The following is a 22,302-nucleotide window of genomic DNA, read 5'->3' as shown; positions in this document are numbered from 1 at the left end:
TCTTTTTTGGTGCTACACATTTTTGAGGTTTTGATAGAGATAAACTTATGCTGCAGTGTTCTTCATTGGGATGCTAGTGTAGAAGTGTGCACAGATCAGCTAAGCCAAAAATCCTTGCAATACATACATTTATTTATATATAGAAGCCAACTTCAGAATTTTTCCTTGTATGTGACCACATTTACAAGATCATGTGTTGATTTAAAGTTCCCACATATTTTACGATTCGAGTCACTTCTTCTGCATTACCTTTCATTAACTCCATTTTCAAATACTCCTTTACAAAACAAAGCCCAGAAGAATTACCCCAATTGAATCCTCATACCACTGAAAAAATTAATGAAATTAGTGTGTCAGTGGTGTTGGTTGACAGCTGAAATTGTTAAAATTGAACAAAGATCCAGGCACCAATGGAATCCCTGTCAGATACTACACTGAATTTTCAGCTGAGTTAGCTCCTCTTCCAGCTACAATCTATCATAGACCCCTCAAACAAAAAGCCATGCCTAGTTCTTGCAAAAAGCCTCAGGCCACTCACATCTACAAGAACGGTAGTAGAAGTGATCCACAAAATTACCATGTAGTATCGCTGACATCAACTTATTGTAGAATCTTTGACATATTCTGAGCTCAAATGTAATGAGGTACCTGGAACAGAATGACCTCCTCAGTGACAGCCAGCATGGCTCTCAAAAACATCGCTCATGTGAAACCCAACTCGCACTTTTCTCACATGACATACTGGAAGTTTATGATCAGGGCAATCCAGTGGATGCAGTGTTTCTTTATTTCCAAAAAGCATTTGACTCAGTACTGGATATATGTTTATTGACAAAAGTATGATCATATGGGGTATCAAGTGAAATTTGTGACTGGATTGAGAACTTTTTGATTAGGAGGACATAGCATGTTACCTGGAATGGGGAGTCATTATCAGACATAGAAGTAACTTCAGGTGTGCCCCAGGGAAGTGTTTTGGGATCTTTGCTGTTCATATTGTAAATGAATGATCTTGTAGACAATATTACTAGTAAAGTCAGGCTTTTTGCAGAAGATGCAGTTATCTATAATGAAGCACTATCTGAAAGAAGCTGTATAAATATTCAGTCAGACCTTGATAAGATTTCAACATGGCACGGAGATTGGCAGTTTCCTCTAAATGTATAGAAATGTAAAATTTTGCACTACATACAATGGAAACAACATAATATCCTATGACTATAATATCAATACGTCACTGTGGGAATCAGCCATTTCATACAAATACCTAGGTGTAACACTTTGTAGGGATGATCATATATGTTCACTTGTGGACAAAACATGTGGCAAGTGTGTGGGACCCACCTACCAGATGGGACTAACAGGGAATATTGAACGCATACAGTGAAGGACAGCATGAATAGTCACAGGTTTGTTTAATCCATTGAAGAGTGTCACAGAGATACTGAAGGAACTGAATTGGCAGACTCTTGAAGATGGATGTAAACTACCATAAGAAAATCTAGTAACAAAGTTTACAGAACTGGTTTAAATAATTACTCTGGAGTCATACTTTGTATTGCTCACACAGGGATTGTGAGGATAAGATTAGATTAATTACTGCATGCATAGAGGCATTCAAACAATCATTCTTCGCTTGCTCCATACACGAATGGAACAGGAAGAAACCCAAATTACTGGTACAATGGGATGTACTCTCTGCCATGCACCTCACAGTGTTTTACAGAGTATAAATATAGATGTAGAAATAGATTTGTAAAAATGAAGCTGTAACAAAGTGTCAGTTTGGTTTTCCAAAAGACTTCCCAGCAGAAAATGCTGTATACCCCTTTACTGATCAAATATTAAAAGTGTTTATCTGAATAATTGAAGATCACTCACTGGGGTTTCTTGTGATCTCTCAAAGGCTTTTGATTGTGTGAATCATGAAATCCTTCAAGATAAGCTGAAATATTGTGGTATGAGTGGGGCAGTACACAAATGGTGTAGTTCATATGTAACTGTAAGGATGCAGAATGTTGAAATTAACAGTGCAGATGGTCTGCTGAAATCAGAAGAGTCCCCTAACTGCAGAGGTATCAGGAACAGTGTCCAACAGGGTTCAGTCTTAGATCCCTTATTAATATTAATATATATTAATTACTTGCAACTCTGTACTCATGAAGATGCAAAACTAGTTCTTTTTCCTTTTGGAACTGTACAAATGTAGGTTGTGGACAGTTGGAAATGTGGGTCTCATGGGCAGCATGCAAGGGATAAGTCCCTGCAGTCTCACTATTCTCTGTGCCCTCGATGGCTCAGATGGATAGAGTGTCTGCCATGTAAGCAGGAGATCCTGGGTTCCAGTCCCGGTCTAGGCACACATTTTCAACTGTACCCATCGAGGTATATTGACAAAACCTGTTGGCAGCTGAGGGTTTTGATTAATTATCATTTCTTTCTAGAGAAGCTGAATGGTCATCATTGGTATCTGTTCTTTCGGAACAGTTACTATCTTCATATAGTTATTTTTGTTGATAGTACTAGTAATCACATCCAAAAAATTAAGAATTATCTGAGGAAATTGTAAATAATGTATTTTAGAAAATTGTTACATGGTTCTCTGCAAATGGACTGTCATTAAATTTTGATAAAATATGTTATATACAGTTCTGTATGGTAAATGGCACAACACCATTAATAAATGTAGAGTCTGTAGCTAAGGCAAAATATTCCAAGTTTTTGGGTGTGTTCACTGATGAGAAATTGTATTGGAAGAAACACATTGACACATTGATAATCTGCTGAAACATTTGAGTTCAGTTACTTATGCTATTAGGGTTATTGTAAATTTTGGCAATAACCATAAATTAGCTTACTATGACAATTTTCTTTCATTGCTTTCTTATGGAATCATATTTTGAGGTAATTCATTACTAAGGAAAAAGTACTCATAGCACAAAAGTAAGTAATCAGAATAATAGGTGGAGTCCACCCAAGATCACTTTGCAGACATTTATTTAAGTAACTAGGGATATCACAATAGCTTCACATTACATTTATTCACTTATGAAATTTGTTATAAATAACCTATTCCAACCAAAAAATAATAGCAAAATGTGTAGCTACAACACTAGAAGAAAGAATGATTTTGACAAAGAAAGGGGTGAATTAAGCTGCCACAAAAGTTTTTGGTCACTTACCAAGTAGCATTAAAAGTCTGACAGATAGCTAACTATGTAAAGAAACCTTATGTTAAACTGACAGTTCCACATCATTATGAAATATTGTATTTATGATTTATGGAACAAGTATTATTGCAACAAAGTTCCCAAATCTGTACATTAAATGTAAAAGTTATTTTAACAATACTGTTAATTATAAATAGGAAGGCTGAATAACTAATTATTAAGAAATGTAAAGATATCCTGAAGCTAATGGTGTTTGAATTTTGTGATTATAAGAAGTACCAGTACTGAAGTAACTGTCATTACCATCCCATGTTCTCAATATAGGGTTGGTGCATAAGTTCATAATGTTTTCCCATAAATTTAATAAACACAACAGATACACATAACAGAGAATTAGACATCAATAATATACTCTCCTTCACTATTCACAACAGTCTCTCAATGCTGGGGTAACTTTTCGATTCCACAACTGTAGAAATCACATGGTGTGGAGGTGAAAAATTTGCTGGGCAACAACTGGAATCCATTTTTGTCCACAAAAGAAGTTCCTTGAAGCTTGTGAATTGAATCGTGAATTGTGTTTTATTCATCTCATGACGTACATTTGCAGTCCACTTGGTTTGCATACAGGAGACATTTATAATGCAGTTACAATGATTTTTACATTAATAAATAATAGCACTACAATAAATAATAACACTACAAGGAATATCTATGTAACACATTAAATCCAGCTCAAATTTCCAGCTTGTCCTGCATGAAATCATCCACTGAGTAATAACACTTCAGTGTCAGTACCTCATATAGCTTTCTTTTGAATTGACCTAAATTCATCTGCGTCAACTTGTTCCCTTTTAATTTGTTACAAATTTTCATTCTCATGTTTTGAGGTCCCCAGGCATACAGTCTGAGGTGGTGAGTGGAGAGCATAAAATTTTCTTTTTCTTCTAGTATCATGTGAATGGACAAAATGATTTCCTTCAAACAATTCAACAGAGTGTGGAAAACCTGAAAATCCAAGGGTGCAAGGTCAGGTGAATAAGGTGAGTGCAGAATGACTTTCCAGCACAACTCTCATATAGTGTTTCCAGGCAGGTGTTATGGTGGACTAGCATCACATCATGCAGTCTTTTTCATTGTTGTTCTCGAACTACATCTGCAAGACATCGCAGCTGTTGACAACAAATGTCAGCAGCAATGGTTATACCTCTGGGAATCAAGTCTTGTACACCACACCACTGCTGTTTTACCAGATGTATAACATTGTCTTTTGTCAATATATGAGGACTTTCTATGGGGAGTTGCTGCTTTGTTTAGGCTCAATCATTTCTTTCTTCTCTTTATGTTAGCATAAAGACACCACTTGTCATTACCATTAATGTTGCAGGATATGAATGGTCAGTGTTCATGAGACAACTGATGATGAGCAAGCAGAGCTGCACATAAGGCTATCAGCTGATTTTTTATTTTGGCTTAGAGCATGCAATATCCATACAACCGAATTTTTGAACCTTCCATGTAACCTTCACATGTAAATGTTTCATGATGGTGGAATGATCACAGCTCATCACATCTGTGAGTACTTGAGTACACTGAAGTGGATAATTGTGGGCTAATGCATTTAAAGAATGTTCATCAAATGCCGCAAGGTCTTCCTGAATACGGAGAGTAGCTGAAGTTGAAACGATCCTACTTAAAATAAGAAACCCATTTATTGCCATGCTGTGTCCAATGGCATTATCTCCAAACATGGTAAAAATGTTTCTGGATGCCTCTGCATCAGAATATTCTGTTGAGTCTTAGACATATCGCGAGTACCATCACAAATAAATGAAAATAGAGCTTCCTACCTTTCTTCTAAGATTTTGTTTAATATCCTCACACAAAGATAATAGCTCATTCTGTGCTCTTGAAGATAAATAGTGTGCTACCTTCTCTTATTTCTCTTGATGGCTTTTTACATAAATTGTATATTCTCCTAAAATGAGTTATACTTAGTCAATAACTCAATTAACCACAAGAATTTACCATTATCTGCCTCTTGTATGTGGCTACTTCTTCTCAAAGTCACATTTCGTGGGGTTAAAAAGATATTAACATCTTAAATTCTTTTTAAGAGCTCACATAAAAAATCTCTTTCTTTAAGAAATAGTATCTGAAATGTGGAATGCATTAGGCTTTGTTCATAACATCTCCTTGCTAAATAATTATTTTTATGCAACAAACTGTTCTCATGATCAGGAAGAATGAAGTATAGTTTGAATCTATTTTCACTTCAAATTTGTTGTTAGAGCATTTGGAATACAAGTGATGCTTGTAAATTTCCAACTTTGTCTACAAACTGTTGTGGAACAGTTTTAAGGGCAGCATTTGAAATGCCCTTTTCAACAGTCTTGTCTCTATCACTATTATTAACTGGATTCCAGTCATGGTCACGGGGTGCAGACTAAGATTTTTGCTCACTTAACTCTACTTCATTGGGTGGAAAAATGCCTGCCTACATCAGATGCAGTTAGTTTAGGTGATCACTCAGAACAAGTTTCTGCTTTTGTTAATATTGAATGGTGACTTACATTTGACACTGGATTATCTTTTGGCAACAAGTAGCTACCTACCGTTTTTTTCCGTGTCTCTTACATGAACTTTTCATTGTGTTTATGTTTTTCTGATCACTTCTATGCTATGCTATGTTCATAACACAACATTATCCTAGAAATAAACAATGAAAATACCTACTAAAATATGTTTACACGAATAAGGAGAGCTTTAAAGAAAGTTGTACTAAATTATTTTTAAAATTTTGTAACCTATCTCACATTAAAAACAATATAAAGACAACAACCTGGTAGACCATGATACCTGTAGTAGCTGCACGAGCAAAGAACGCTCACTTTCACAAAAACAGCTTGCACACTGCTGCTAACTGAATAAATGTAAATAAGAGCACAGCACTTAAATTTGAAACAGCAAAGTCATAACACTAGAGTCTCTGAGTTCCTGTAGGCCCATTATCAATGTTGTCACCAGATGGCTTTTAGAAAATAATTCAGTCCACATTTAAATGTATATTTAATCTCTAGAAAAGTTATGATTATTTGTCACTGACAATGTTCAAAGGCTGGATGTGGAGATTTATCGATTGACTGAATGTGCTTGTATGATAGTGCAACACAGACAGTTCAGCACAAATTTCAGTCTTCAAAAAAATCATAAGTGAATAAAGAACAAGAATACACAGAGAGATATATTTTTTTTCCACAGGCCCCCCCAAAAACCCCGGCCCCCAGCATTTGTTGGGGTTGAACCCCTTGTGTGCAGTCCTGCTGTAAAAACAGTAATGTTTACATGTCTGATAACTTGAACCTTTATATATTTTACAGGTAGTTAACATAAGTGAAAAAGTAAGTACATGAGTTTGAATATTTGTGTACTGAAACAGAATGTGGAACAGACTGTTTAGTGTATAAAGAATCAGCCACTGTAATACAGTGACTCTTGGTCTGCCACATTACGACACAATCATCCTTCAGTTAAAGATGAGTAACAGTGTATAATGAAAGTTAATAATTTTATGTTACTGTCTCAGTCATTAGCATGTGGTGCTGTGTTATAGATCATAAACCATAAAAAAGCACCAGCGTGTTATGCTGGTGTCAAATTATTAACTTTAGATTCTATATGAGTTCGAATGGGGATGTTAAAGGTTATAATGCAAGTGTAATTTGGGTAAGGTTTTTAAAAGTGGAATTTGTGTGTGATGGTAATGGAATCATAATTTATGGAGGGAACAAATTTTGACAGAAATTCTCCACTGTGCAGGAGCAGTCAGTTAAACTAACTTGGGATAGGGTGTGATAAGTGGGCATATAAAGAGAATGAAATATACACATGTAGAGATATGACAGTGGACCCAGAACAGTGACAAATGAGCAGCACACATGAAGCTTTGCTTCCCACATTTGTGGTACTGGCATGTGCAGAATTTCAGGAGATATTGTCAGAATTTGAAGTGGTGTGTGAACTTAAATGGCTGGCAAAGGACATGTATGAGGAAGGTAAGATAAGGAGCATGGCTTTCATGAACTTGTAAGCTGAAATAGATTTTGGGAGAAGTAGAAATCTAAGTGACATCTGCAAAAACTTAAGATTGAATGGATGGGGCTTTTGTATCAGACATAGAAGTAACTTCAGGTGTGCCCCAGGGAAGTGTTTTGGGATCTTTGCTGTTCATATTGTAAATGAATGATCTTGTAGACAATATTACTAGTAAAGTCAGGCTTTTTGCAGATGATGCAGTTATCTATAATGAAGCACTATCTGAAAGAAGCTGTATAAATATTCAGTCAGACCTTGATAAGATTTCAACATGGCACGGAGATTGGCAGTTTCCTCTAAATGTATAGAAATGTAAAATTTTGCACTACATACAATGGAAACAACATAATATCCTATGACTATAATATCAATACGTCACTGTGGGAATCAGCCATTTCATACAAATACCCAAATGTAACACTTTGTAGGGATGATCATATATGTTCACTTGTGGACAAAACTTGTGGCAAGTGTGTGGGACCCACCTACCAGATGGGACTAACAGGGAATATTGAACGCATACAGTGAAGGACAGCATGAATAGTCACAGGTTTGTTTAATCCATTGAAGAGCGTCACAGAGATACTGAAGGAACTGAATTGGCAGACTCTTGAAGATGGATGTAAACTACCATAAGAAAATCTAGTAACAAAGTTTACAGAACTGGTTTAAATAATTACTCTGGAGTCATACTTTGTATTGCTCACACAGGGATTGTGAGGATAAGATTAGATTAATTACTGCATGCATAGAGGCATTCAAACAATCATTCTTCGCTTGCTCCATACACGAATGGAACAGGAAGAAACCCAAATTACTGGTACAATGGGATGTACTCTCTGCCATGCACCTCACAGTGTTTTACAGAGTATAAATATAGATGTAGAAATAGATTTGTAAAAATGAAGCTGTAACAAAGTGTCAGTTTGGTTTTCCAAAAGACTTCCCAGCAGAAAATGCTGTATACCCCTTTACTAATCAAATATTAAAAGTGTTTATCTGAATAATTGAAGATCACCCACTGGGGTTTCTTGTGATCTCTCAAAGGCTTTTGATTGTGTGAATCATGAAATCCTTCAAGATAAGCTGAAATATTGTGGTATGAGTGGGGCAGTACACAAATGGTGTAGTTCATATGTAACTGTAAGGATGCAGAATGTTGAAATTAACAGTGCAGATGGTCTGCTGAAATCAGAAGAGTCCCCTAACTGTGGAGGTATCAGGAACAGTGTCCAACAGGGTTCAGTCTTAGATCCCTTATTAATATTAATATATATTAATTACTTGCAACTCTGTACTCATGAAGATGCAAAACTAGTTCTTTTTCCTTTTGGAACTGTACAAATGTAGGTTGTGGACAGTTGGAAATGTGGGTCTCATGGGAAGCATGCAAGGGATAAGTCCCTGCAGTCGCACTATTCTCTGTGCCCTCGATGGCTCAGATGGATAGAGTGTCTGCCATGTAAGCAGGAGATCCTGGGTTCCAGTCCCGGTCTAGGCACACATTTTCAACTGTACCCATCGAGGTATATTGACAAAACCTGTTGGCAGCTGAGGGTTTTGATTAATTATCATTTCTTTCTAGAGAAGCTGAATGGTCATCATTGGTATCTGTTCTTTCGGAACAGTTACTATCTTCATATAGTTATTTTTGTTGATAGTACTAGTAATCACATCCAAAAAATTAAGAATTATCTGAGGAAATTGTAAATAATGTATTTTAGAAAATTGTTACATGGTTCTCTGAAATTGGACTGTCATTAAATTTTGATAAAATATGTTATATACAGTTCTGTATGGTAAATGGCACAACACCATTAATAAATGTAGAGTCTGTAGCTAAGGCAAAATATTCCAAGTTTTTGGGTGTGTTCACTGATGAGAAATTGTATTGGAAGAAACACATTGACACATTGATAATCTGCTGAAACATTTGAGTTCAGTTACTTATGCTATTAGGGTTATTGTAAATTTTGGCAATAACCATAAATTAGCTTACTATGACAATTTTCTTTCATTGCTTTCTTATGGAATCATATTTTGAGGTAATTCATTACTAAGGAAAAAGTACTCATAGCACAAAAGTAAGTAATCAGAATAATAGGTGGAGTCCACCCAAGATCACTTTGCAGACATTTATTTAAGTAACTAGGGATATCACAATAGCTTCACATTACATTTATTCACTTATGAAATTTGTTATAAATAACCTATTCCAACCAAAAAATAATAGCAAAATGTGTAGCTACAACACTAGAAGAAAGAATGATTTTGACAAAGAAAGGGGTGAATTAAGCTGCCACAAAAGTTTTTGGTCACTTACCAAGTAGCATTAAAAGTCTGACAGATAGCTAACTATGTAAAGAAACCTTATGTTAAACTGACAGTTCCACATCATTATGAAATATTGTATTTATGATTTATGGAACAAGTATTATTGCAACAAAGTTCCCAAATCTGTACATTAAATGTAAAAGTTATTTTAACAATACTGTTAATTATAAATAGGAAGGCTGAATAACTAATTATTAAGAAATGTAAAGATATCCTGAAGCTAATGGTGTTTGAATTTTGTGATTATAAGAAGTACCAGTACTGAAGTAACTGTCATTACCATCCCATGTTCTCAATATAGGGTTGGTGCATAAGTTCATAATGTTTTCCCATAAATTTAATAAACACAACAGATACACATAACAGAGAATTAGACATCAATAATATACTCTCCTTCACTATTCACAACAGTCTCTCAATGCTGGGGTAACTTTTCGATTCCACAACTGTAGAAATCACATGGTGTGGAGGTGAAAAATTTGCTGGGCAACAACTGGAATCCATTTTTGTCCACAAAAGAAGTTCCTTGAAGCTTGTGAATTGAATCGTGAATTGTGTTTTATTCATCTCATGACGTACATTTGCAGTCCACTTGGTTTGCATACAGGAGACATTTATAATGCAGTTACAATGATTTTTACATTAATAAATAATAGCACTACAATAAATAATAACACTACAAGGAATATCTATGTAACACATTAAATCCAGCTCAAATTTCCAGCTTGTCCTGCATGAAATCATCCACTGAGTAATAACACTTCAGTGTCAGTACCTCATATAGCTTTCTTTTGAATTGACCTAAATTCATCTGCGTCAACTTGTTCCCTTTTAATTTGTTACAAATTTTCATTCTCATGTTTTGAGGTCCCCAGGCATACAGTCTGAGGTGGTGAGTGGAGAGCATAAAATTTTCTTTTTCTTCTAGTATCATGTGAATGGACAAAATGATTTCCTTCAAACAATTCAACAGAGTGTGGAAAACCTGAAAATCCAAGGGTGCAAGGTCAGGTGAATAAGGTGAGTGCAGAATGACTTTCCAGCACAACTCTCATATAGTGTTTCCAGGCAGGTGTTATGGTGGACTAGCATCACATCATGCAGTCTTTTTCATTGTTGTTCTCGAACTACATCTGCAAGACATCGCAGCTGTTGACAACAAATGTCAGCAGCAATGGTTATACCTCTGGGAATCAAGTCTTGTACACCACACCACTGCTGTTTTACCAGATGTATAACATTGTCTTTTGTCAATATATGAGGACTTTCTATGGGGAGTTGCTGCTTTGTTTAGGCTCAATCATTTCTTTCTTCTCTTTATGTTAGCATAAAGACACCACTTGTCATTACCATTAATGTTACAGGATATGAATGGTCAGTGTTCATGAGACAACTGATGATGAGCAAGCAGAGCTGCACATAAGGCTATCAGCTGATTTTTTATTTTGGCTTAGAGCATGCAATATCCATACAACTGATTTTTGAACCTTCCATGTAACCTTCACATGTAAATGTTTCATGATGGTGGAATGATCACAGCTCATCACATCTGTGAGTACTTGAGTACACTGAAGTGGATAATTGTGGGCTAATGCATTTAAAGAATGTTCATCAAATGCCGCAAGGTCTTCCTGAATACGGAGAGTAGCTGAAGTTGAAACGATCCTACTTAAAATAAGAAACCCATTTATTGCCATGCTGTGTCCAATGGCATTATCTCCAAACATGGTAAAAATGTTTCTGGATGCCTCTGCATCAGAATATTCTGTTGAGTCTTAGACATATCGCGAGTACCATCACAAATAAATGAAAATAGAGCTTCCTACCTTTCTTCTAAGATTTTGTTTAATATCCTCACACAAAGATAATAGCTCATTCTGTGCTCTTGAAGATAAATAGTGTGCTACCTTCTCTTATTTCTCTTGATGGCTTTTTACATAAATTGTATATTCTCCTAAAATGAGTTATACTTAGTCAATAACTCAATTAACCACAAGAATTTACCATTATCTGCCTCTTGTATGTGGCTACTTCTTCTCAAAGTCACATTTCGTGGGGTTAAAAAGATATTAACATCTTAAATTCTTTTTAAGAGCTCACATAAAAAATCTCTTTCTTTAAGAAATAGTATCTGAAATGTGGAATGCATTAGGCTTTGTTCATAACATCTCCTTGCTAAATAATTATTTTTATGCAACAAACTGTTCTCATGATCAGGAAGAATGAAGTATAGTTTAAATCTATTTTCACTTCAAATTTGTTGTTAGAGCATTTGGAATACAAGTGATGCTTGTAAATTTCTAACTTTGTCTACAAACTGTTGTGGAACAGTTTTAAGGGCAGCATTTGAAATGCCCTTTTCAACAGTCTTGTCTCTATCACTATTATTAACTGGATTCCAGTCATGGTCATGGGGTGCAGACTAAGATTTTTGCTCACTTAACTCTACTTCATCGGGTGGAAAAATGCCTGCCTACATCAGATGCAGTTAGTTTAGGTGATCACTCAGAACAAGTTTCTGCTTTTGTTAATATTGAATGGTGACTTACATTTGACACTGGATTATCTTTTGGCAACAAGTAGCTACCTACCGTTTTTTTCCGTGTCTCTTACGTGAACTTTTCATTGTGTTTATGTTTTTCTGATCACTTCTATGCTATGCTATGTTCATAACACAACATTATCCTAGAAATAAACAATGAAAATACCTACTAAAATATGTTTACACGAATAAGGAGAGCTTTAAAGAAAGTTGTACTAAATTATTTTTAAAATTTTGTAACCTATCTCACATTAAAAACAATATAAAGACAACAACCTGGTAGACCATGATACCTGTAGTAGCTGCACGAGCAAAGAACGCTCACTTTCACAAAAACAGCTTGCACACTGCTGCTAACTGAATAAATGTAAATAAGAGCACAGCACTTAAATTTGAAACAGCAAAGTCATAACACTAGAGTCTCTGAGTTCCTGTAGGCCCATTATCAATGTTGTCACCAGATGGCTTTTAGAAAATAATTCAGTCCACATTTAAATGTATATTTAATCTCTAGAAAAGTTATGATTATTTGTCACTGACAATGTTCAAAGGCTGGATGTGGAGATTTATCGATTGACTGAATGTGCTTGTATGATAGTGCAACACAGACAGTTCAGCACAAATTTCAGTCTTCAAAAAAATCATAAGTGAATAAAGAACAAGAATACACAGAGAGATATATTTTTTTCCACAGGCCCCCCCAAAAACCCCGGCCCCCAGCATTTGTTGGGGTTGAACCCCTTGTGTGCAGTCCTGCTGTAAAAACAGTAATGTTTACATGTCTGATAACTTGATCCTTTATATACGAGGGTTATTCCAAAATTAAGGTCCGGTTATAAAAAAAAACCAAAACTAAAATGTTTTTTCAAAACAATTGTTTTATTTACATTCCTTACATCTTTATCTATTTTTCTACATAACTTCCATACTTATTTAAACATTTGTCACATCGTTCAACAAGCTTTTGAATGCCCATGTTATAGAAATCGGCCGTCTGTGACGATAACCAGTCCTTAAATGCTTCTTTCACTTCATCATCTATGTCGAAGCACTTGCCGCCGAGAAACTCCTTTAAGTAACGGAACAGGTGGAAATCACTTGGCGCCAGGTCCGGACTGTAAGGAGGATGGTCCACCTGTTCCCATCCAAATTTCTTGATCAGAGCTTGCGTTTCATTTGCAGTGTGGGGTCTGGCATTGTCATGCAACAACAAGATTCCAGACGACAAAAGACCACGTCGCTTATTCTGGATTGCACGTCGAAGTTTAGTCAGGGTAGCGCAGTAGGCGGCTTTATTAATCGTTGTTCCTCTCTCCATAAAGTCGACTAACAATACTCCACGTCTATCCCAGAACACAGTCGCCATAACCTTACGTGTTGAGATTGTCTGCTTTGCCTTGACCTTGACTGGCGATGACGTGTGACGCCATTGCATTGACTGACGTTTAGACTCTGGAGTGATGTGAGAAACCCATGTCTCATCCCCTGTGACAACATTGTCTAAAAGACTGTCACCTTCCTTATGATATCGCTCCCAAAAATCAAGATCAAAAGCCATTCTTTTCATTCGTTGGGGCTCAGTAAGCAGCCTGGGAACCCAACGGGCACACAATTTGTGAAACATCAAATGTTCAGACACAATTCTGTACAAAGTTGTTCTACTCACATTCGGAAAATGCATGTCTACGTCTGTAATAGTGAATCGGTGATCTACACGAATTTTTTTGTCAACCGCATTGACCAAATCGTCTGAAATCACTGATGGTCGGCCACACCGTGGTTCATCGTGCACATTATCCCGTCCTTCATTAAAAGCTCGCACCCACTTGCGCACTTTACTGTCGCTCATTATGTTAGGACCGTACACTTCAGTAATCTGCCGATGGATTTCCGCCGCTGAATTGTTTCTTGCAGACAAAAATCGTATCACTGCCCTTACTTCACAATTGGCGGGCTGATCAATTGTCTTAAACATTGTAAAGTGACACTGTGAACTACACTCAGCAACAGTAACAAAGCGAATGGCGGCGTTTGACGCGCAAGGCTTGCCGGGAGTCGGCGCGCATGCGTGTTTTGTCATTGGCGCCAAATTTCAATAGTTATGGCGAATCGGACCTTACTTTTGGAATAACCCTCGTATTTTACAGGTAATTAACATAAATGAAAAAGTAAGTACATGAGTTTGAATATTTGTGTACTGAAACAGAATGTGGAACAGACTGTTTAGTGTATAAAGAATCAGCCACTGTAATACAGTGACTCTTGGTCTGCCACATTACGACACAATCATCCTTCAGTTAAAGATGAGTAACAGTGTATAATGAAAGTTAATAATTTTATGTTACTGTCTCAGTCATTAGCATGTGGTGTTGTGTTATAGATCATAAACCGTAAAAAAGCACCAGCATGTTATGCTGGTGTCAAATTATTAACTTTAGATTCTATATGAGTTCGAATGGGGATGTTAAAGGTTATAATGCAAGTGTAATTTGGGTAAGGTTTTTAAAAGTGGAATTTGTGTGTGATGGTAATGGAATCATAATTTATGGAGGGAACAAATTTTGACAGAAATTCTCCACTGTGCAGGAGCAGTCAGTTAAACTAACTTGGGATAGGGTGTGATAAGTGGGCATATAAAGAGAATGAAATATACACATGTAGAGATATGACAGTGGACCCAGAACAGTGACAAATGAGCAGCACACATGAACCTTTGCTTCCCCCATTTGTGGTACTGGCATGTGCAGAATTTCAGGAGATATTGTCAGAATTTGAAGTGGTGTGTGAACTTAAATGGCTGGCAAAGGACATGTATGAGGAAGGTAAGATAAGGAGCATGGCTTTCATGAACTTGTAAGCTGAAATAGATTTTGGGAGAAGTAGAAATCTAAGTGACATCTGCAAAAACTTAAGATTGAATGGATGGGGCTTTTGTAGGTTTGAATGATTGTGAAACAAGTTATGCTGTTCTTCACTCTTTTAGTAGTTTTAGCTTATAGATGAGTTCTGTTGGGAAAAGTAAAAATAGTATTTTTCAGAGTAGTTCGCTGTTGAAAGCTGGATCAGATATTTTAGAGCATAAATAAGCTAAAGAAGACAACTGTGTTGTTAGATTGAAGGTAGAATTGGCAGTTGCTCTATTTAATTATTATTGACTTAATTTTAAGGTGGAACTGAAAGGATCATTGTGAAAACTGAAGGGTTTGGTTGATAGCAGGGAGTATAGTGTTGTCAAAGATATTGTCAACGGAAGTTGTGAGTACAGAGGCAGAGTCTTGCAGACAATTTACATCACCAATAAACTTCTTCTTGAAAGTATGAGATTGATTGTCATAGTAGAAACAACTATATAATACTAAAATGGTACTCACACGTGTAATTGAGTGGTTGTGAATTGCCTGTTTCCTGGGATGAGGTGTCTCAGTTAGTGGCAATGGATACGAGAAAATAGCGCCAGATGAAGTACTTATGAATAAAACTGAGTTATCATGTGTGATAGTAATGCAATCAAGTTGTTCACAAATGTCCACTTCATTTATGACCTGTAAAAATAAAATTATAGTAATAATAATGCTAGTATCATATCCATAAATTGCTTCTGTTTAAAAGAAAATCAGCTTAGATAACAATGACCTTTTTTACCTCAGAATCACTTATTTCTCTCAGTTTTCCATCACTTCCAACAGCAAACAGAGAACCTCCATATGAAAAGACTGTTATCCCAGAGAAAACACAGCTCTTTATTATTGTTTCACCTACTCTCCGGGTTGAAGGTATATACCATTCATAAACAGCACCTTCAGTTCCACAAGAAACAAGTTTGTCATCAGACTCAATCCAAGCAAGTGAGCGAATCTAAAAGGAATAAAAAGCTACAGACCCTTTTGATCATTATTTTTTTAATATAACCTTGATAAAGAAATTAAAAAGTTTTTACCTTCCCATTATGTCCTTTCAGAGTATACACATTCTGAAATGTTATGCAAGAATATATTTGTATTATATTTCCATTGACAGCAGCAAATAAATGACCATTACAGCTAAAAGCACATTCAACACAACTTCTAATAGGGAATGCTCTCATAGACTCTAGGTCATCAATAAGCACTTTTACATATCGGATCTTATGAGAAAATCCAATAGTAGCATACAGTCCTGAAATAGTAGTTGGACCTTTAAGTTACCTGTTGAGGATGCATTAATACAGTAAATAAATAAAGGTACTATAACAAAGAACTGTTTTTGCACAGTTTTCAAACACTTTAACTTTGCGAAGTTTTTTTTTTTTTTAAAAAGAATGATTTGGAATAGAAAGTGCTAATAACCACTAACACACTGATGGTAAAAAAATCACAACACCAGAAAATAATTATTGTAGAGTAATGAAATTTCAGGAATACATTTCTCTAGATAACAATTTAAGTGATTAACATTGCAAGATCACAAGTTAAATTAAGTACAAGATAAGCCATTGCAAATGTGAAATGCTGGTACATTAACTACTGATGTAACCACCAGAATGTTCAATGCAAGCATGCAAATGTGCCTGCATTGTGCTGTAAAGGTGCCGGATGTCAGTTTTGTGGGATGGAGTTCTATGCATGTTACTCTTGGTCAGTCAATACAGGGATGGTTAATACTGCTTGTGGATGGTACTGGGGTTGTCATCTGATGATGTCCCATATGTGCTCAATTGGATACAGATCTGGTGATTGAGCACATCAAGGCGACATGTTGACACTCTGTAGAGCACGTTGGGTTATAGCAGTAGTATACAGGTGACTGTTATCCTGTTGGAAAATATCTGCTGGAGTGCTGTTCAGGAACAGCAGAACAACAGGTTGAATCACCAGAGAGACACACAATTTTGCAACCAGGGTGCATGGGATAACCACAAGATTGCTCCTACTGTCATACAAAATCACACTCCAGATGATAACTCCAATTGTAGGTCCAGTGTGTCCAGTATCCAGACAGGTCAGTTGCAGACCAAGTGGCCTGCTCCTAACCAATGCACAGCCATCTCGCACTGAGGCAAAACCAACTTTCCTCAGAAAACACAACAGACCTCCACCCTGTTCTCCAATGAACTCATGCTTCACACCACTAAAGTCGCAAATGACAGTGGTTTGAGGTCTGTGGAATGTGTGGTACAGGGCATCTGGCTCAGAGTTGTCCTTGAAGTAAATGATTTGTAACAGTTCATTCTGTCACTGTGGTTCCAGCTGTTGCTCAAATTGCTGCTGAAAATACACTATAATGTGCCAGAGCCATACGCTGAGCACAATGATCTTCCCTCTTGGTAGTGCCACTTGGACATCCAGAGTCCAGTCTTGTTCTGGCCATACATTCTCATGAGCACCACTGCAAGCAGTCAAGTACAGTAGCTACATTCTTGATAATGCTTAATATCACAGAAGGAACATCCAGCTTCTCATTGACCTATCATAAGACCTCGTTCAAACTCAATGAGCTGATGAAGATTGCATCTTTGTTGCCTTAAAACGTTCTTGACCAACGTCAGCTCATCTCAAAGATAACTGACACTCATAATTTTTACAGCATGTATTTAATGCAAACACGATTTGCACCCTCATAGTAGTGCTACTAGCACCACTCTTACATAGCAGAACAAAATCTGAACAGACATCACCTTTCAGATGTAGAAGCATGCCTGTTAACTGTTGTTTATATCATACAACTCCTTCTTGATGTTGCAATACTTTTTTCCATCAGTTAAGTACCTAGTATCAGAGACAAAGTGTTTAATGTTACTGTGTATCTGTATTCTGCATTGTGAGTAATGTTTTGTTTTTGGCACTGGGAAATGGTAACCCTTTCTTGAAGTAACTGTGGTGATGCCACTACTTTTATAAAACAAACATGATTGGGATAAAGTTTTGATTAATAAATTACACATCTACATGCCACTACTATTTTGAAAGCCATCTTTAATTAACATAGACCATGAATGCTCAACTTTACATATTACATATGGTGAAATTGCCTGCCCAGAGGCAATAGTACAGAACACCAACATGTATTTGTTTTCAATATACCTGCATACTCTTCTGCATATGATGTCTTCCTAATCAGGGTAATCCATCAGATTTGTCCCACATAGAAGTGGTATGTGCCATACCTAGGTTCAAGTTACAATGAACTAGTTTAAAAAGAACAGATAATAGTAACATTAAAAATGTGTAGTTAACTGTTTATAAGATATGTTGGAAGTGGTGGCCATGGGTAGCCGGGAATTGCTAACTTCATGTGAGGATGCTAGAAGCAACATGTTGTAATTCTGCAGGTGTGATGTCGTTCATTTCTCCAGTAATGTCCCAATTAAGATCAGTTGTTGTTGAGGACTGTCAGCACACATTTTGCTTTTTAGTGTGCACCATAAATAAAAATCACACAATGTTAAGTCTGGGGATCTTGGGGGCCAGAGGCCTCTACTTACAAGCCTGTCTTCAGGGAACACATTGGTGATGTGGGCCGTACCTTGGTAGGATGTGTGAGCAGTTGCTCTGTCTTGTTGGAATACTGCATACAGTTTCTCTGCATCAGTTAATTGTGCGTAGAAAGAGTCAAAGATTTCTATATATCTGGCACTGTTTGAGGTGTAACTGAAAAATATGGGGCTAATAATGTGCATGCTGGACAACACATACCAAATATGTATCTTCTCTTAGTGGAGAGGTTCTTTATCCAGAATATGTGGGTTGTCCTGTGAACAGTATTTGCAATTCTGCGAGTTTACATATGCTGACAGGTGAAACCAGGCCTCACCTGACATGAAGGGCTCCACCTAACCATTAGCAATTGATGTTAGCAGCCAGTTACAATAATGAACTCTTTCTTCTTGATACTCAAATTTCAAATCTTGTACCATTACAGGCTTTTAATTCATACCTATTAGTGCATGATGCATTAGATACACCAATCTGCTGTGATGATGATGTAATAGACATGGACAGCCAAAAAAATGTATACCATAGTTACTTCGAATCTGTCAGCAAATATGGCATAATTTTTTGGGGTAATTCAAGTTACACGGTACAGATGTTAAAACTTCAAAAAAGAATCATTTGGAAGATGTGTGCCACACGTCCAAGAACCTCATGTCACCCGTTGTTTAAAAAACTAAATATATTATCTGTCCCATCATTATACATTTTTGAAATTCTAATTTTCCTGTACAGTAAACCTGAATTTTTCAAAGAATTTCACTTCAAACACACTAACACAAGTAAGCAAAAACAAAATTTTATGCTCCCTCCACACTGATTAAAGCTCTATTCTATGACTTCTCAATACCTTAGTATGAAAATATACAATGAGTTAAGGGCCTGTGGTATTCTGAGCATGGAAATTGGTCATCTAAAGAAAAAATTACATGAACTCTTAGTGGAAAAATGTTATAATTCACTGGAGGAGTTAATAAAGTTAATAATGATGAGGTGATAATTTAAACAGGGCATCTAACATCTCTGTAAATAAATAAAAAATTGTACAAAAATTGCTAGAAAATTGTTTGATAACTATACTTGTTATCATTTTTAAGTCTGTGAACTGTTGTTGTTGTTGATGTTGTTGTTGTGGTCTTCAGTCCTGAGACTGGTTTGATGCAGCTCTCCATGCTACTCTATGCTGTGCAAGCTTCTTCATCTCCCAGTACCTACTGCAACCTACATCCTTCTGAATTTGCTTAGTGTATTCATCTCTTGGTATCCCTCTATGATTTTTACTCTCCACACTGCCCTCCAACACTAAATTGGTGATACCTTGATGCCTCAGAACATGTCCTACCAACTGATCCCTTCTTCTAGTCAAGTTGTGCCACAAGCTCCTCTTCTCCCCATTTCTATTCAATACCTCCTCATTAGTTATGTGATTTACCCATCTAATCTTCAGCATTCTTCTGTAGCACCACAATTTGAAAGCTTCTATTCTCTTCTTGTCCAAATTATTTATCGTCCATGTTTCACTTCCATACATGGCTACACTCCATACAAATACTTTCAGAAACGACTTCCTGACATTTAAATCTATACTCGATGTTAACAAATTTTTCTTCTTCAGAAACGCTTTCCTTGCCATCGACAGTCTACATTTTATATCCTCTCTACTTTGACCATCATCAGTTATTTTGCTCCCCAAATAGCAAAACTCCTTTACTACTTTAAGTGTCTCATTTCCTAATCTAATTCCTTCAGCATCACCGACTTAATTTGACTACATTCCATTATCCTCATTTTGCTTTTGTTGATGTTCATCTTATATCCTCCCTTCAACACACTATCCATTTTGTTCAAGTGCTCTTCCAAGTCCTTTGCTGTCTCTGACAGAATTACAGTGTCATCGGTGAACCTCAAAGTTTTTATTTCTTCTCCATGGATTTTAATACCTACTCCAAATTTTTCTTTTGTTTCCTTCACTGCTTGCTCAATATACATATTGAATAGCAACGGGGAGAGGCTACAACCCTGTCTCACTCCCTTCCCAACCACTGCTTCCCTTTGATGTCCCTTGACTCTTATAACTGCCATCTGGTTTCTGTACAAATTGTAAATAGCCTTTCACTCCCCTGCCACCTTCAGAATTTGAAAGCGAATATTCCAGTCAACATTGTCAAAAGTCTGTAAACTAAATCCCTAAAATTATATACTGACATGTCTCCAGTACAACAGATCACATGATCTGAATATTGTATGTTACAAGATAAAATAAATCAAATCAAACCTTCTTACTTACTTGCAGAGACTTCTCATAATGTCCATGTGAATCTGTCTATAGTTTCAGTGTCACATTCTGAACAGAACCTACAGCCCTTCACTTCTTGTACAGATCTTGAATAGTGCTGGTCGAGAGGACTTTCCTACCAGGATACTTTAGTTGAAACATTTCTTTATATTCCTTGATGGATCTTATCTTTATGTAACACTCCACAATATCAATTTTCTGTTCTAATGCAAATTGCCCCATTTCTGTAAAAACTCAACAAAATGAGCTCCTGCCGGCCAGAGTGGCCGAGCGGTTCTAGGCGCTACAGTCTGGAACTGCACAACCGCTACGGTCGCAGGTTTGAATCCTGCCTTGGGCATGGATGTGTGTGATGTCCTTAGGTTAGTTAGGTTTAAGTAGTTCTAAGTTCTAGGGGACTTATGACCTCAGCAGTTGAGTCCCATAGTGCTCAGAGCCAAAATGAGCTCCTCACAACATATGGCACATGAAATACAAATGCATGCAACTTTCTGATGAAATGTATTATGGCTACCTTCTGAGACAGTGTTGCCAGTTCATGAGCAATTCAACTAGAGATGATTAACCAGTGCGTGAGACATATCAGTTTTATGTGCGACATCCAGTAGTTGTGTATGTTATGGGCAGTAATGAATTTTACCATTTCTTTCATATTGTCAATCTAAGGTACTGTAATATGATCTTAATATTTACTGCTACATGTATTCTCTTAATGTTGGATGCAAATCTAATTGAAAGGCCAGATATCTTTTTAAAAACATAATAATTCAGTTAGACCCTGACAAGATGCTCTGAAATGCTAGTACTGTATCACTTTCTCTTGTCTGGTTGCGCAACATTCTTTAGAGTAAACAACCCCATTATTCATGTTATGTCTAGATGGATCACAAGAACAAGCTTTTCCTGTGCATTGAAATTTTTGAGTGACCTAGTGTGCTTGCCAAAGTATTTCATTTATTTATTTTCATGGTGCTTCAGCAGATTTGAAATGAACTAAAGTCTGCCTCTGAATCATTTTGTCTCATTTCACAACTCATAATCTTAATTTATTAAGGTCCCTTAATCTGTACTGTACCATCCAGTGTCCAACACGTAAAAATTCATGCATAGACAATATTATTGTGAATTTTCCCCGTGGCAGCTACACTGTTAGCCTTGCAAATGGGTGCTTTGCAGACCACGAGCCATTGCTTCTCAATCTCTTTAGTAAGCAACCAAATTCCACTAGTGTGCACAATATGACATGGGTAAGAAGACAAAAAGAAGAATACATTATGTCATTTATTCGTATACTAGAGGATGCAAGTTGGGACTTTGTCTATAAGTGTTCATCTGAGAAGTCTGATGTTGAAACTACCTTTGAAAACTTCCTTAAAAATTATACAGAATTATGGTATT

The 22,302-nt window shown here is 36.5% G+C and overlaps 1 protein-coding gene across 1 annotated transcript in view; it reads right to left on the bottom strand.

Annotated features, from left to right (window-relative positions):
* Positions 1-22,302, bottom strand: part of LOC126458643 (cilia- and flagella-associated protein 57) — a 196,663-nt gene that overhangs the window by 35,462 nt on the left and 138,899 nt on the right. Inside the window, exons 8-10 of the mRNA XM_050095810.1 lie at positions 16,079-16,296; positions 15,784-15,996; positions 15,513-15,683 (exon numbers count right to left, since the gene is read on the bottom strand). Coding sequence (XP_049951767.1) covers positions 15,513-15,683; positions 15,784-15,996; positions 16,079-16,296 — 602 coding nt within the window. The remainder of the gene's footprint in view (positions 1-15,512; positions 15,684-15,783; positions 15,997-16,078; positions 16,297-22,302) is intronic.

This window comes from Schistocerca serialis, chromosome 2 (assembly GCF_023864345.2).
Source record: "Schistocerca serialis cubense isolate TAMUIC-IGC-003099 chromosome 2, iqSchSeri2.2, whole genome shotgun sequence".
NCBI classification, from domain to species: domain Eukaryota; kingdom Metazoa; phylum Arthropoda; class Insecta; order Orthoptera; family Acrididae; genus Schistocerca; species Schistocerca serialis.
This window is presented reverse-complemented; position numbering and strand designations above follow the sequence as displayed.